This window comes from Triticum dicoccoides, chromosome 4A (assembly GCF_002162155.2).
Source record: "Triticum dicoccoides isolate Atlit2015 ecotype Zavitan chromosome 4A, WEW_v2.0, whole genome shotgun sequence".
NCBI classification, from domain to species: Eukaryota; Viridiplantae; Streptophyta; class Magnoliopsida; order Poales; family Poaceae; genus Triticum; species Triticum dicoccoides.
This window is the reverse complement of record NC_041386.1, coordinates 59,892,880-59,909,158: the sequence shown is the minus strand read 5'-3', so window position 1 is coordinate 59,909,158 and position 16,279 is coordinate 59,892,880. Positions and strand designations below refer to the sequence as shown.

Below are 16,279 nucleotides of genomic sequence, written 5' to 3'. Positions count from 1 at the left end.
CGCCGCCGGTCACCGGCGACCGCTACCTCGACCTGCTCGTCCGCTTCGTGGCCAGCCACGCGGGCGAGCTGCTCGACGGCTCCTTCACCCTGCGCCTCCACCCCGTCGGCCTCCACTACGTCGCCTCCCGCCTCGAGGCGCTGCGCGAGCTGGAGGCCGTCGGCGCGGGGGCGCCTGTCGACTACCTCCGCGCCTACGTCGCCGACCTCGGGGACCACCGCGCGCTCGAGCAGCTCCGCCGGATCCTCCGCCTCCTCACCTCGCTCAAGGTCGTCGCCGCGGGGCCGGGGCGCGACCCGGCGCCGCTCTCGCTCCTGCCGTTCGCGCGCCTCCGCGTGCTCGAGCTGCGGGGCTGCGACCTCTCCACCTCCGCCGCCAGGGGACTGCTCGACCTCCGCCACACGCTCGAGAGGCTCGTCTGCCACAACTCCACGGTGCGATTCTGTCATGTTTCCCCGTAATTCTGGCCATATACAGCTAACGTAATTTGTCGCTGGTGACAATTCAGCTAATTATGACCCCCTACTAAACTATGAGTCTATGAGCTAAGCTGAGCTGTGAATCATGATTATTGTTCGCTGTTTGGTTCATCTACAGCCAGCAAAGGGGGGTTTAGTTTCAGCCCACTTGCTGCAGTAGTTTGGTATGGTCCATAGTTAATACTATGTTCCTAGGATCCAATCTGGTCCGCTGCATGCATTAATTATGTTCTATTTACTCATTAGGTTCCTGACAATATTTTTGGTGGTATGCTGTTCTCGTAGTGTTAAGATGCCTTTCTAGTGTGAAACTTCTGTGTTTACTGATGTTTACAGTCTTTTTAGTGGGGTTTAATGGAATCTTGTTGGTTATATTTAGATTTCACTGAGTATTGCTCTTGCAACTTCGATGCAAATTTACCAATTTAGTCTGCGCCATTTATCTTGTCTGAAGTAGACCAACTGTGGCATCTTGCAATGTTGCTGTAACGCAATTGTTGTAGCACATGATCAACATCACCATAGTGCTATCTAATGGTTATGTCTTTCGCACATGCTGCATTTATCCCCTGATATAATTAGTCATTCCGTGAGATTAAAAAGATGCCCAGCCATGTGGATTCCTGATAGATTGTCATGTCTGTACTTGTATGCAGCTGGAAATGTTGCTTTATGCACCTCATGTACTTTGTTTTCCAAATTCTGACGGAAACTCTTATGGACATTATCGCTCCCTCTGAGCTAGAACCTTAGATGTTTGGTGGATTAATAGTGATATCTGGAACTAATAAAGATTTAATGTGGCACCTGCTATTCTATTTTAAACATAGTTCTTTTGTTGGCCCATGGACTACTTAATTATAAGTACACCAGATTTACCTTACTCCCATGTGCTTGCATTGCCAATCATGACATGTCATCCGGCATCTGTTATTCTGTTTTAAATAATGTTCTTTGTTGGCCGATGGACGGCAGAATTATTATTGAGGGTTGTAGCTTGAGAACTTCGGTATTGGTTCCTGATGTGATGGCCGCAGGTTGATCGGGTGTGCTACATCTTCTCTCTATTCGTATCATGGCATGCAACCAAAAGCTCAGCTAGCAGCAAAAAGTGATGCATATGTCTTTGTATTCATTGAGCAGTTATTGAAATTTATGCTTCCTTTCCAAGCACTTGTACGAAATATTGCGATGTTACCAGATTCATAACAGTTAATTTTTGTGCTACCGCAGGATGCTCTTAGGCATATATTTGTGAGTAGAGTGATGGATATCAAGGACTCTCCTGTATGGATTCGGCTTTCGTATGTCTCTTGTGCTTCTAATGATCTTGTACTCATGGACGAGTCATTGCAATTGTTACCTGCGGTTGAAACCCTTGATCTTAGTCGGAACCGATTTGCAAAGGTGGATAATCTGCGGAAATGTACAAAGTTGCGAAATCTGGACCTTGGATTTAATCATTTGCGCTCTATATCATCCTTGAGTGAGGTTTAACTTCCTTCACAGTTCAGTTTAAAATAGTAAACAAGCTTCTTGACATTACTTTTGTTGTCTGATTACATGTTACCTTTGTGCAGGTTTTCAGTCGGATTGGTAAACTAGTACTTAGAAACAATGCTTTAACTACTATACATGGGATTGAAAATCTCACGTCGCTTGTGGGCCTTGATCTTTCTTACAACATCATATCAAATTTCTCAGAGTTGGAAATTCTTGGCAGCTTTTCTTTGCTACAGAACGTATGGTTGGAAGGCAATCCAATCTGCTGTGCTCGTTGGTATCGAGCACGTGTTTTTAGTTTTTTCCATAATTCAGAAAATGTAAGTGCTTTAGCTCAAGCATGTTAAACTATTTTGGTTGTCCATAGTCTTGTTTATTATAAGTCTCTTCCACAGTATTGGAGTAACATGAATATTCTGTTCCATGATTTTTCTGCCTCAGTTAAAGTTAGATGATAAAGGCATGAACACACAAGAATACTGGGAAAAGCAAGTATTGTTTGGAAGCAGACAAAAACAACCTGCTGGCTATGGATTTTATTTCCCTGCAAAAGATGATCATGAGGATGAATACACTTCAAATTCCATGATGGTATGCATCTCTTTTACCGACTGCTAATAGTCTGATCTATTATATATCAGCATGTCACACCAATTATAAGCTTCCTCAGTTAACACTTTTGATTTTATTATTCCCTGGAGGATAGGTAAGTCAATGCATCTGCTTAGTGAATTGGTATTAGGCTTCATTTCCCCCCTTGGATATACATTATTTTCATGTGTGATGCAGGAGCATTATTTCTGTATGTTGTCAGGATTCCTTTTTTTGCTTGGTTCAGCCTAGGTGCTCCCATATATGACATCTTAGTTTCTATAAATGCACTATAAAACCATCAATATATCTTAGCAAAACTGAAATAATTTTACAGAAGTTTGGCATCCTGCAGTTGTATCCTGAACGCGGCTGAATGTGACCGTGTATGACTATTTTAATGACATTCTGCTTTCCACTTATATTAGAAAAAGATTTCCCGACTTGCCTGTATTCTGGAGGAAGAGAGAAGTCCTTGTGATGAAGGTGTGGACCAGCAGTCCAGCCCCCGTGATAGTGCTAGTTCTAAGAAGGATGAAGTTGCCGTTGCTGATAATGACGTAAAAATTACTTCTTTGATAAGCACAGCAGAGTTGATGAAGAAAGAAAGATCGACTGACTGGCTGCGTGAATTTAAGGAGTGGATGGATGAAAATACAGAGAGCACAGATGGTGACAGCCTTTATGTTGATTTCACTAACAGAAATGGAAGTCAGAACAAACAAAACAGAAGAGAAAAATTGAACATAGAGAGCTCCAAGAGCGTCACAGACCTGGCAAAGACATCAGAAGGTGGAAGCAGCTCAAACCTTTTGGAGTCTAAATTGTCTTCCACAGATGATGCATGCAATGGCGCTAATGGCTTCACTGCAGGATCCTTGAACGAAGTGAATGCTGACCAAACTCATGTAAGGGTACACTTGAATTCTGCCGTACAGCTTCCTCCACTAGAATTTGTGGGCACTTCACATCCAGATTCTTTTTCTGATGTGGAAGGTGGTGCAATTTTTTTGCATACGAACGGAACACCCTCTAACACAACAAGCAAGTTGATAGAACCAAGTCCATCCTTTGCATACCCTAGTCCACAGTCACCCCCACAATACAAGGAAGACATCCTACGTCGAAGACTTTTTCTGGAGGAAGAGTTTTTGCAGAGTTCAGGAGATTTCCAATGTGTTGGTTCTCTTGGTAGTGGTAGCAGCTGCAGTGATGACTCTTCAGGTGATTTATGTTCGTGCAATTCAGAAGATGATTGCGTAGCAATTCAGACAAAAAGGGAACTAGCCCTGAATGGTCAGATTGCTTCATTTCCTTATGCAGATATTGATCATGAGGAAATGGATGGGATGGAGTTTTTCTCACAAGAGGAAAAATTGTCTGACTGTTCGGCAGAAGATGACCCAACTTTTACAGATGCCATAGAGTTTGGTATTAAGGAGCCAGATGAAAGTAACCAGAGGAATGGACATCTAGATCAAGATTCAGGTGGCCATCTGATTAGACAAAATGGCAAGCAAAAGGTTAAGAGGAAGATATTTCCTATTTTTAAGAACCGTAATGGCACTAAACTAGAATTTCCAGAGGCTAATGAAGATAAGTTGGATGAGGGGGTTTCAGTGGGTGCAAATGGTCATCTGAACTACGACCTAAGCGGAAGTACTATTTGCAAGGATCAAAGCTCAAAAAAACACTATTCAAGTATCTTGCACAAGAATAACTTGTCGATTGATGCCAATTCAGTTACTTGCAACACTGATAGGGATAAGTACAAGCTTATAGAGGATTTCTTCAATTTGGAAGTTGCTAATGTTGAAGAGTCCGAAATATGTGAACAAGGAGCTCGTTGTGGATACATATTTCAAGATGGAAGCGATTTAATTCAAAGGTTAGAGTTGTTTTACCTATATTTGACATGTGTAGAGAGTAGAGACTAGAAATTGATGATGAACAGCTATTGAATCTGAATGAACGAGTCGCTGACTATCGAAGTACATTTTGTAGAACCAAAGATTATCAGTACAAGTACGTATTACTTCTTTTTCTGTAAGTTCGCAAATTAAGGACTAGCTGCAGCATATCAGACTAATATGGTTACTTATTTGCCTCTGCTTTTATAGTTTGTTTTTCAAACTAAACACCATGCAGCACAACAAAACATGCACTGACGGTTAAAGTTAGCAGAATAGAACTGCCTTAACCTGTTAGTCAGGTAATTGCTGACCATTAGTGCTTTGGAGTAGCGAATGCAATTATATTCAAAATCATAACTATATCTATTACATTTTTTATTCATGTGCTTTCTTAGAGAAAATTGAAGCTCAAGATTTTTCTAATTGATGATGAATGTATTCAAAGTATATGAAAACACCATGGTCATGCAACACATGACAGGGCTGTATGTGTTGGGTCTACTTAATTTTCGTTACTTTAATCAAGTAACAATTTGACATGTTAGAGACGGTATGCAGGAGTCCATGATTTGTACCCGTAGGCGAATGATGAGAGACTGTCGAGGCCTTGTGCAGTATGGGGGTCTACAAACCAACTTTTTTAGGCCAAACTTCTAATGAAATTGAATCCAAGATATGGGGACCTGAATCCTTGGCTCCACCACCGTCTTCACCAATGTTGATGGCATTTGCATAGAACATAAAATGCGTAAATGTCCAGTAATATATCTCATGATTCAGACTTCAAAGTACTTAAATGCACAATAAGTAGTTATCAATAAGAGCCCTTTGAACAGGACATTTTGTTGGATTTTTTAATTCTAAGTACCTTCTTGTATAGCATTTAATCCTCAACCATTCCCAGTAAATGCTCTCTTAACTTCTGTTGAACTTAACAGCAGTTCTGAAAGCCTGTCTGCATGCGATATTTTTTTAGGTACTGTACCTGACTAGTGTATTGTTACTTATTGTAGAGAAGTAGCCTTGTTGAGAAGTTCTCAGAATAAATTGTATGTTCTGCTAGTTGATATGGAGCAAGATGAACAAGGTTAGTTTTCTACACATTGTTTTCTTTTCTTCCAAAGCCTTTCTCTTGGTTCTCTTTTGTCTCTGTTAGACAGTTATAAGACTATCGCAACTGGAATTTTACATTTTTATTGTTGTACGGAAATTTATTTTCTCATGTTTCTATTCTAAAACTGTATTAATAGTTCTTACACACTGATTAATTTACAGAAATTATGCCAAGAGTTTTGGGGTGCTATAGGCTTGAAGATCTGGAAAAAGTTTTGACTGGGCTGGGTCTACAAGCACTAAGGTCTATTAGCATATCAATCATAAGTGTTTTTTTTTTGGCTTATCTGAGGCTTACTTTTGTTTTGTCGTATCGCAGGGTACACATGGCAGATCATACAGCTCATCTATTCTTGACACGTACTTCCAAGGAAGCGCAAGATGTACTTTGGCTCTTGAATCTGTTCAGCTTTCCACAGTTAACCAGCGGGGTATCTTTGCAAAGGTTTGTCTATTTAGCTTTATGTTTTCTCCGTGAGCAAAGGCCTTCTCTTTTAGATAAACAAAGAAAGGATTTTGTGTGTGTTTATTGTGCCTTCTATTTCATTTTCTGATTACACTCTCTCCTATAATTTAAATCACAGTTGGGAGAAGATCCAAGTTAAATTGCTCGAGAAATGTATATGTGCAAGTTTGAAGATGGGGATATTTCTCTACTCCATGTTGATGTTTTGGAAGAATGATGCTGAAGGTACTGTTCTTTGAGTGGTGAAAATAACCCCTATTTGTCTATGGGATCTAGACTAAAACTTTCTTCACCTTTTGAGTTCTTATGATGTTACTTACTTGGCTGAGTCTTGGCTTTCTCCCTTAAAGCCTGACAAAGTAGAGTAGGATTGATACACATCTTATCCTTGCGAAAGAAAACATGTTGCTTTTTATCATCTGTATTATGGTAAGTTGAGTAACACTATTTAAGCCATTTTGTTTCTAAATGAATATTTTTTATGCTTACTGTCCAAAATCTCGTTTGGACATATGATAACTAGAGCAATGAGCCCACAAGCTTTATCCTGGGCAATCATTATGATATTTTGTCCAGAATGCACACAATTTCTTGCTCAGTATCAATGATTCAACATCGAAGTGTTAAACTTTGTTCTGTAGCATCATCTCTAGTTCGAGTACAGTGCACTCAGTCCTATGGTGAGAGAGCTGGGGATTAATTGATCAAAGACTCAAGCCCATCATGACACAACATGCTGCCATTGAGCTGAAGTCGTCATGATGATTACTTGGACTTTGGCATATGCATATGTTATGTTAGTTTGCAAGGTAGATAACTACATAGTATGTCTGCTGGGTGGTCATGTAATTTGATCTTTAAGAAACCTAAGGGTACCTTGTTTAATTCTTCATGGTTAGATGTTTGCAAGGCAATTTCCATTTTTCATCCCCAATTCTTTACATGAATATTTAGATGTTTACCCATTTTTTCAATTTCAGCACCCAGGTGCATAAATTCCTTCTGGCTTTAATTGGGTCCATTTTGTTAAATCCTGTAAACGATCTGATAGTGACATGCATCATCACCAAATATTGACGATGCCACATCTGGCATGACATGGCATATGGTAGTTCTTTTACTTAGAAATTGCTGAATTAATGTCCATTTCTGTTTTGCAGAGGAATCCCTGGTTATTCGATCCCTTGTTGTTACTGAAGGATCAATATGTGTGTGCATTGAGAACCTACATCAGTTTGGTTGCTTTCCTGATGATTCACACCCTCCATATTTCTCTCTCGATGAATGCTGTTCTATCAACAGTATTAAGGAAGTGGTAAGTTGTGTTTGACCTCTAAGATTTCCAATTTATCTAGGTTACTTTGCATTGCAACAATGTTCTTTTCATAAAATAGTTCGCTCTGAGATAGTTCCCTTGCCCATAAGGGGATATTTGTTATATTCTTGTCAATTGTGGAATATGCATAAGTGTGGCTCTGTGTATTCTCGCACACAGGTCTGATCCTTGTCTCTAAACTTGTATTTTTATTGTACAGAGTACTTATCATCTTATTGTTCTTATACTCGATATTTCTAAAGGGCAATCCCCTCTTATTTTACTGAGCTGTGATTTAAAACGAGCTAAATATATTGCTTCATCATACTAAAAGAGTTGATATCGTTTTGTTGACAATTTCTAAATTTTCCTACTGCATTTCCTATACTTAGGTTGTGGATCAGCACGACAAGGAATGCTTGACATTAATCTTGCACAAACACATAAACGAAGGAAGATTTAACAGCAGCACTGGAAATTCGCAGAACAAGCAAGCAGATGAAAATTACACAGTACATACATGGAAACTGAGGTGGTTTTCTGAAGAAACTCTTTTGAAGTTCATTTCTGTACTTAAGGCTCTTTACTCTGGAGCAGTTTCTTCGCCGTTACCTGTAAAGTGTATATCCTGATGTGTTAGTTCTTGTAGTCATGTAGTGATTTCATTCATTTGTTTGGGGGTTGTATTTAGCTGTTAATCTGTACAGTTTGTCCATTAGCTCTCTAGGTTGTGCTTCCTTTATTCTTTTGATTTATCAAAAAATTCCTCGCATTAAAGCTGTACAGAACAGAGGTAAACTGAGTGAATGAGTGTAAATGCAATTTTGGCAGCTGTTTCAAACAATTTGTTCCGCGAAACTGCTCCACAGAAGACAAGTGCAGCCAATTTCGCACGACCATGGAATCGAGCGGTTGTTGCCCTTTTAGTCGACTGCATGTGCGGCTGGATTTACGCTGTCGTGCCGCCAGATCAGCTAAAAGCATTGCAGTTTTAGTTTCTCATTCAATTTTTTGGCTCAAATGCAATGTTTATTTTTTTATTAAATCATATATGCACCTTAGTTTTAAAAACTTATTTGGCTAAAGATAATATATTTGGGAGATGTTGGTGGTTTAGTTGGCTCAATAAAAAATTGGTTAAAATTCAAAACATTTCAAGCATACATGTACCTACTATTAATTTGGATTTTTTTTCTACTCTTTTTGACCACTACTTTGGGAGATATAGGTAGCTTCGGTTGGCCAACTAGTGTGGCTTTTTTCTGTCACGTGTGCACTTAAAACCGGACAACTCATCAGGAATTGTATCAACGGTGTCAAATGACGGATTAGAGCTAGCTCAACAGATTACATTTTGTGCAACCCAAATAGTAGGCGTTATGTGAAAAATCAGCCTCGATAGTTGGTGGTTTGTGCGAAAATCTTCTTCTGCGTGCGGGCTCAAATGCATCAATGATGAACAGTATAATTAAAAAAATAGTACAAAATCTGAAATTATTTGGCAACAAACACTGACAAATTATCTACACACATGCAGATTTCCATGATGAAAAAACATCCCTAATGTTCTGGGGAAAAATCATGATCCGAATTGCTTTTAAAAGTAGTCTTTTTGGAGCATCATTTTTTTGCCCTGAGCATGTAGACATTTCGTCAATGTTTGTTGTCAAAATGTGTTTTTTTACTGTTTTTAGAGCTTAGTGTTCATGAGAGAGAATTTCAGCTCACGACTAGAAACTCCATGTCCATGGTTTGTTAATTTTCATTTTTGTTGCTATTATAGTGATGAGAAATGCATGGATGAATCCAGATACATATGAACCCACTTTGAAAAACACATTTTGCAATGTCAAAAAAATCTGAAAAAATATACGCGCGGACATCTCCATATTCTATGTGTGTGCAGAAAGTTTCACAGAAAAACAACTTTTTTTTAGCCTGTGCAAAAAAGATAAAATTTTGTGCCGTGAAACGCTATTTAGAAGCAGTAAAATTTGTCTTTTTTACTGAGAGAAAACAAAAATACTTTTTTACACAAAACTTTGTGCCGTGGACATACCTTTGCCAACATGTATGCATAAATTTTTTAAGAATTTTTGAACATTACAAAACACGTAAAAAGTACATTTTTAAAAAGAGGGTGCAGATGCCCCCGTCTGCAAATCGTCCACTCTCGTATAGTGATTCCTTTCTTTCTTTGGTTTTTTTTAACAATTTAGCTGTTAATTTATACTAAAACTAGTATAAAGTCGAGTCATTTATTTTAAAATGGGGAAGTAATACTATGTTCATTATAGTACCTCTCTTATTGCATGCTTACTTTCTTATTCTTTCGAGTTATCAGATTTACTTTCCTTGTTTTTTTTTTCTGACATTTTCTTCGTCCATGACAGTTTTCTCAACTTATAGTTGTACCGACAGAGGTGTCTGAGCGTAAAAGATATTACACTACTAGGAGAAGGGCTATAGCTAATATAGACATTAATGGTGCACCATGTATATGGTGCATCACTGCTATATAGCAGTGGCACACCAGATACAGGTGCGCCATTAGTGTCATCATTACTAATGGCGCACCACACACACGATGCGCCATTATTAGCATTTTTTTTCAAAACTATTAATGGCGCACCAGCGCACAGTGCGTCATTAATAGTTTTAACTAGTAATGGTGCACCACACACACGGTGCGCCATTACTAAATTTTTTTCTTTCCAAAACTAGTAATGACGCATTAGGGTACAGTGCGCCATTACTAGTTCAAACTAGTAATGGCGCACCACAACCAAGGTGCGCCACTACTAACATTTTTTTTTTGTTTTGCAAAACTAGTAATGATATTTTTTCTGTTCTAGTCCTCATGAATATTTATTTATGTGTTTATTCTGGTATTGAATTTCTAACTCACAAAAAGTATTAAATTTGTTAATATTTTTTGAACTGATGAATATTTTTAAATTTCATCGGCACCTTTTGAATTCATGAATATTTTTTCAAATTTGATGATATTTTTTCACATTCATAAATGTTTTACCAATTCACAAATGAATGCAACTAAAAATCCAAAAAAATTGATGATATTTGCAAATAACAAATTTGATGATATTTTAAAATACGAAATTTGGTGATATTTTTTCATATTCATAAATATTTTTAAATAACAAATTTGATGATATTTTTTCACATTCATAAATGTTTTCAAATTTGATCGTCATTTTCTAAAAAAATATTAGATGCAACTAAAAATCCAAAAAAAAGTTAGTAATGGCGCACCAGGGGAAGGTGCGCCATTCCTATCAAAGTACTTATGGCGCACCCCTAGGAGGTGCGCCATTACTAACCTTCCCCCCTCGCTAACCCTCCCTCTCGCCAGATCGACCCCCCTCCTCCCCCTCGCCCGCTCTCGCTCTCCACCGCCGCTGAGCAAACCCCCCGCGCCCGCTCTCCACCGCCGCCGGCGACCCCCGCGCCCGCTCCACCCCCGGAGTCGCCGCCGGAGCACTAGGAGGAGGAGTCCTTCTTCCTCCAGTCGTCGCCATCTCGCGGTCGCCACCGTCTCTCCGGTCCACCCCGGCCTTCACCGAGCCTGCCACGATCTCCGCAGTGAGTCCCTCAGCCGTTCCCCCCTTCGATCCGCCTCCATAGGCCGCCGTAAGCCGCCGCCGTCGACCTCGCGCTCACCCCATAGCCGGCCCATGCCCCCGGGCTCCTCTGCCGTGCCCCAGCGCACGCCCTCCCCGCCGCTCCTGCCCTTGGGCACGCATCCTACTGCGTGCCCCTGGCCATCCCTCGCCCGTGCTCGTCCGCCCGTTGCCGCTTGCGCGCGCCCGTGCTGACTGTTGTCGCGCCGCCCCCGCTGCCGTTGTTGCTCTACTGACTGCACTACTGCTGCTGTTGATGTTTGCTGCTTGGCCGCTGCTTGCTGCTGCCTTGGCGTTGCTCTTTCCCGCTGCTGATGCTGCTCTCTGCTGCCGCCACACTACTGCTCTGCATGTTGCTTGCTAGTTGCCCTTCCAACCCGATTCCATTCCATCTGGTTACGCCGCTGTGTTGCTGATGCTCGATTGATTGAAGTCCCCTGTCTGCATCCTCCCTTGTTAACGATCCGGAGGGATTTGGTGCCATTTCCATGGGTAATAATCACTTTTTGATCGAGTTACTAATCGTCGGCTGGCCCTGTCATGTTCTTCCACCCCCGGGAACACAACACTCATCTTTTTTATCAGTTTCTTTTTGTTTGCACCGTTCAGGTCCACTCCTTTGTACCCAAAGGTCCACTGCTTTTTTCATATTAGCAAACACCTGTAAGTATGTGTCTGGTTACAGTTTAATCTAATCATCGTTGCCCACCAATGCATGATATGGGCATCTCACCACCACCACAAGAGAACACTAGGATTATCGCATTCGGTTTTAGCCATTTTAGCTAATGCGCGAGAATAATATTATGTGTCGAACCGAGAGTGAGCGTCATACTGTCATGGGAAGGATTTATTAGGAGTGGCTATTAAGTTGGTGATTGACACTTGTGGGTGCAATTGCAAAGCTTTCCCCTGTCCATCAATATTATGTGGTGCCTTTTCTTTTCTAAATTTAAAGAGTGCCAACTTCAACACTAATCAGTGCCAACTTCAACCTCTTAGCCAGACAACAAGTGGATTCCACCACCTCCATCCTAACAACATGCTTTATGCCTGCACAGGCAGTTGACATGTTCTGAGCCGTTGCTTCAATCCAGTGCTCCTCATAGGATTAAGCAAAGCCAATTAAGCAAAAAGACAACACCATCATAGATCACACATCCCTCAAGGAAGAACCACTTTCAGCTATCCATGAAGAACCACTTTCCTGCTTGTCTGCAAAGTGGTTGTTGGAGTCCAGAACACTTAAATAGTTAGTCAAATGAATTGCTTGCTTGCTACTTTTTTTAGCTACTGTTTTTATTAAAAAATTATTGGAGTTTATATCATATATATTGCTGGCATGTATTTCATATGTTCTGTAGCATTAAGGCTACATAGCATGCCATTTTTGTGCCTTGTATTAATTGCTTTCCCTACATGTTTGCAGGTTTAAGTGAAAAAGGGGAAGAAAGGAGAATCATGGTAGAGTTTCATGGCTAGAAGATATATTGCTGGGTTTTGTCTCCGACCATCGTGTCGTGATGATATTGGGGGGTTTTGTCTCCGACCATCGTGTCATGATGATATTGTGGGGTGTTGTGGGGTTGCAGCGGGGCAGGGGTGGGATAATGATTTTGCAGGTACCCCGAGAGGCCCTTGAGTTTGCCGGAATGTCGATTAACTTCCATTCCGGAAAATTCGGGTACTCCATATGTCCTATTTTCAGCAAAGGTCATGCTGAAATTTTCCGTGAATTTTAGCATGACTTTGCTAAAAATAGGACATATGGGGTACTTGCGACTAATGCATGGGCCGGGGTATCTTAGTACTTAATTAAGTAGGATCAACTGCCTCTTGTGTTATACATATAGAAGTGTGATATCAACTCATAGTTATTACTAATGTCAGTTGCTCGTCATCGATAAACCCTAATCTGGTAGGATGACCTACTAAAAAAGCCCATACCACATATTCTATTTGGATGGCCCTGCTAACCCTTGACCATAAATACTTGAGATGGATGTAGCAGGCTTAAAGAAAGAAATGTTTTTAGGCCAACTCCACTGGGCCTGGCTGAAAATGCACAAGTCATCGGACGCAAGAGATGATGTAGTTTTGAATTATGAACGTAGGAAATGTCGTCATCGGACGACGAAAGTCTCCCGGGGGAGTGCGGCTGGTGCCACGATGATCGAGGTTTGTGCGACAGGTCTCACTTGGACAATGATCGGCGCTTCAGCATTAAGCTCGAGGAGACCTTCGAAGTTGAAACGGTACACAACGACGACAAGTGTTTTTTCATAATTAAGCATGACTTCAAACTATTTCAACGTGTAATTTTCATCTGTTACAATTCGAGTATGGCTTATCTCATGCCATGCAAGACGCTATGTCTTGGAGAGGTTGGATTTTGAAGACCATGAGAATTATTATGAAACAAAGAAAATTCACCTAAGGACTCATCATGATGTGGATTTTGAAGTAAATTTGTATAATTCTGGGAGCGTAACCCATTTTGGTTGTTTGCAAGATGTATGGTTTTGATGAGGGTATGCTTGTCACCATGGATCTTGGTGATCCTGACATCGACCAAGACAATATGGACATTTGGGTCCTTGTTGATACGTCTCCAGTTCTACCGCTATGTGAGTTTCTCAAACATAGTTAATCATTAACTAATTTATATTGTTCATTTCAAAATAGTTGACAGCTTATTTTCATTGACAGCTTATTTTCATTCTTCAAAGAATGTGCGGGAGATGGTAGACAAAACCCACTACACCGATGGCTCCGAATTAACTTACAAGGAGAAAAATCGTCTGGTCGGATTTTGTACCGACATTGAGAATTACAATATCTACAATCAAACTCCTCAACATTATGGTCAATACGTGCCACTAGTGCATGTGTTGAACTACGGTAACTACCATGGGGATACCCTGGTAAGATTTTTTACTATTACGACATCCGTGCATCTTTTGCATACTTCTAAAACTACTACATCATTGCTAACTATGAAGTTATTACTATGTTTTTCAACAGATAATCCCAGAGAATTGTGTGCCTCATTTGATGTATCAGAAAGGTAGCCTTAATGTTTTGAACATACATCCAGGTCATCCTACGAATCTCAACTGTTCATACTGTTGGGGAACGTAGCAAAATTTTAAAATTTTCTATGCATCACCAAGATCAATCTATGGAGTCATCTAGAAACGAGGGAGAGGGGAGTGCATCTACATACCCTTGTAGATCACGAGCGGAAGCGTTCAAGAGAACGGGGTTGATGGAGTCATACTCGTCGTGATCCAAATCACCGATGACCTAGCGCCGAACGGACGGCACCTCCGCGTTCAACACACGTACGGTTGGGAAGACGTCTCCTCCTTCTTGATCCAGCAAGGGGAAGGAGAGGTTGATGGAGATCCAGCAGCACGATGGCGTGGTGGTGGAAGCAACGGTGATCTCAGCAGGGCTTCGCCAAGCTCCAAGGAGATAGAGAGAGGTGTTACGTGGGGAGAGGGAGGCGCCAGAGACTTGGTGCGGCTGCCCTCCCTCCCCCACTATATATAGGGCCCCTAGGGGGGCGCCGGCCCTAGGAGATGGGATCTCCAAGGGGGGGCGGCGGCCAAGGGGGGGGGGACTTGCCCCCCAAGCCAAGTGGGGCGCCCCCCACCCCTAGGGTTTCCAACCCTAGGCGCAGGGGGAGGCCCATGGGGGGCACACCAGCCCACCAGGGGATGGTTCCCCTCCCACTTCAGACCATGGGGCCCTCCGGGATAGGTGGCCTCACCCGGTGTACCCCCGGGACCCTTCCGGTGGTCCCGGTACAATACCGATTACCCCCGAAACTTTCCCGATGGCCGAAACTGGGCTTCATATATATAAATATTCACCTCCGGACCATTCCGGAACTCCTCATGATGTCCGGGATCTCATCCGGGACTCCCAACAACTTTCGGGTTACCGCATACTAATATCTCTACAACCCTAGCGTCACCGAACCTTAAGTGTGTAGACCCTATGGGTTCGGGAGACACGTAGACATGACCGAGACGACTCTCCGGTCAATAACCAACAGCGGGATCTGGATACCCATGTTGGCTCCCACATGTTCCACGATGATCTCATCGGATGAACCATGATGTCGAGGATTCAATCAATCCCGTATACAATTCCCTTTTGTCAATCGGTACATTACTTGCCTGAGATTCGATCGTCGGTATCCCAATACCTCGTTCAATCTCGTTACCGGCAAGTCACTTTACTCGTACCGTAATGCATGACCCCGTGACCAAACACTTGGTCACATTGAGCTCATTATGATGATGCATTACCGAGTGGGCCCAGAGATACCTCTCCGTCATACGGAGTGACAAATTCCAGTCTCGATCCGTGTCAACCCAACAGATACTTTCGGGGATACCTGTAGTATACCTTTATAGTCACCCAGTTAGTTGTGACGTTTGGTACACCCAAAGCACTCCTACGGCATCCGGGAGTTACACGATCTCATGGTCTAAGGAAATGATACTTGACACTGGAAAAGCTCTAGCAAATGAACTACACGATCTTGTGCTATGCTTAGGATTGGGTCTTGTCCATCACATCATTCTCCTAATGATGTGATCCCATTATCAATGACATCCAATGTCCATAGTCGGGAAACCATGACTATCTATTGATCAACGAGCTAGTTAACTAGATGCTTACTAGGGACATGTTATGGTCTATGTATTCACACATGCATTATGATTTCTGAATAACACAATTATAGCATGAACAATAGAAAATTATCATGAACAAGGAAATATAATAATAATCATTTTATTATTGCCTCTAGGGCATATTTCCAACAGTCTCCCACTTGCACTAGAGTCAATAATGTAGTTACATTGTGATGAATCGAACACCCATAAAGTTCTGGTGTTGATCATGTTTTGCTCGAGGAAGAGGTTTAGTCAACGGATCTGCGACATTCAGGTCCGTATGCACTTTGCAAATATCTATGTCTCCATTTTGAACATTTTCACGAATGGAGTTGAAGCGATACCTGATATGCCTGGTCTTCCTGTGAAACCTGGGCTCCTTGGCAAGGGCAATAGCTCCAGTGTTGTCACAGAAGAGAGTCATCGGGCCCGACGCACTGGGAATAACTCCTAGGTCGGTAATGAACTCCTTGACCAAGATTGCTTCTTGTGTTGCCTCCTGAAAGAAATATGCCCTAGAGGCAATAATAAAGTTATTATTTATTTCCTTATATCATGATAAATGTT

General features: G+C 41.6%; 1 protein-coding gene across 1 annotated transcript; it reads left to right on the top strand.

The window, feature by feature from the left end:
• The first annotated feature begins 16 nt into the window (after window positions 1-16).
• LOC119284969 lies at window positions 17-8,221 on the top strand. The gene is made up of 11 exons (XM_037564155.1): window positions 17-434; window positions 1,713-1,970; window positions 2,060-2,302; window positions 2,424-2,573; window positions 3,002-4,461; window positions 5,500-5,573; window positions 5,762-5,843; window positions 5,919-6,044; window positions 6,184-6,290; window positions 7,226-7,380; window positions 7,773-8,221. The coding sequence occupies exons 2-11, from the start codon at window positions 1,746-1,748 to the stop codon at window positions 8,010-8,012; spliced, it is 2,862 nt and encodes a 953-aa protein (XP_037420052.1). The 5' UTR covers window positions 17-434; window positions 1,713-1,745; the 3' UTR covers window positions 8,013-8,221.
• Window positions 8,222-16,279: the final 8,058 nt, after the last annotated feature.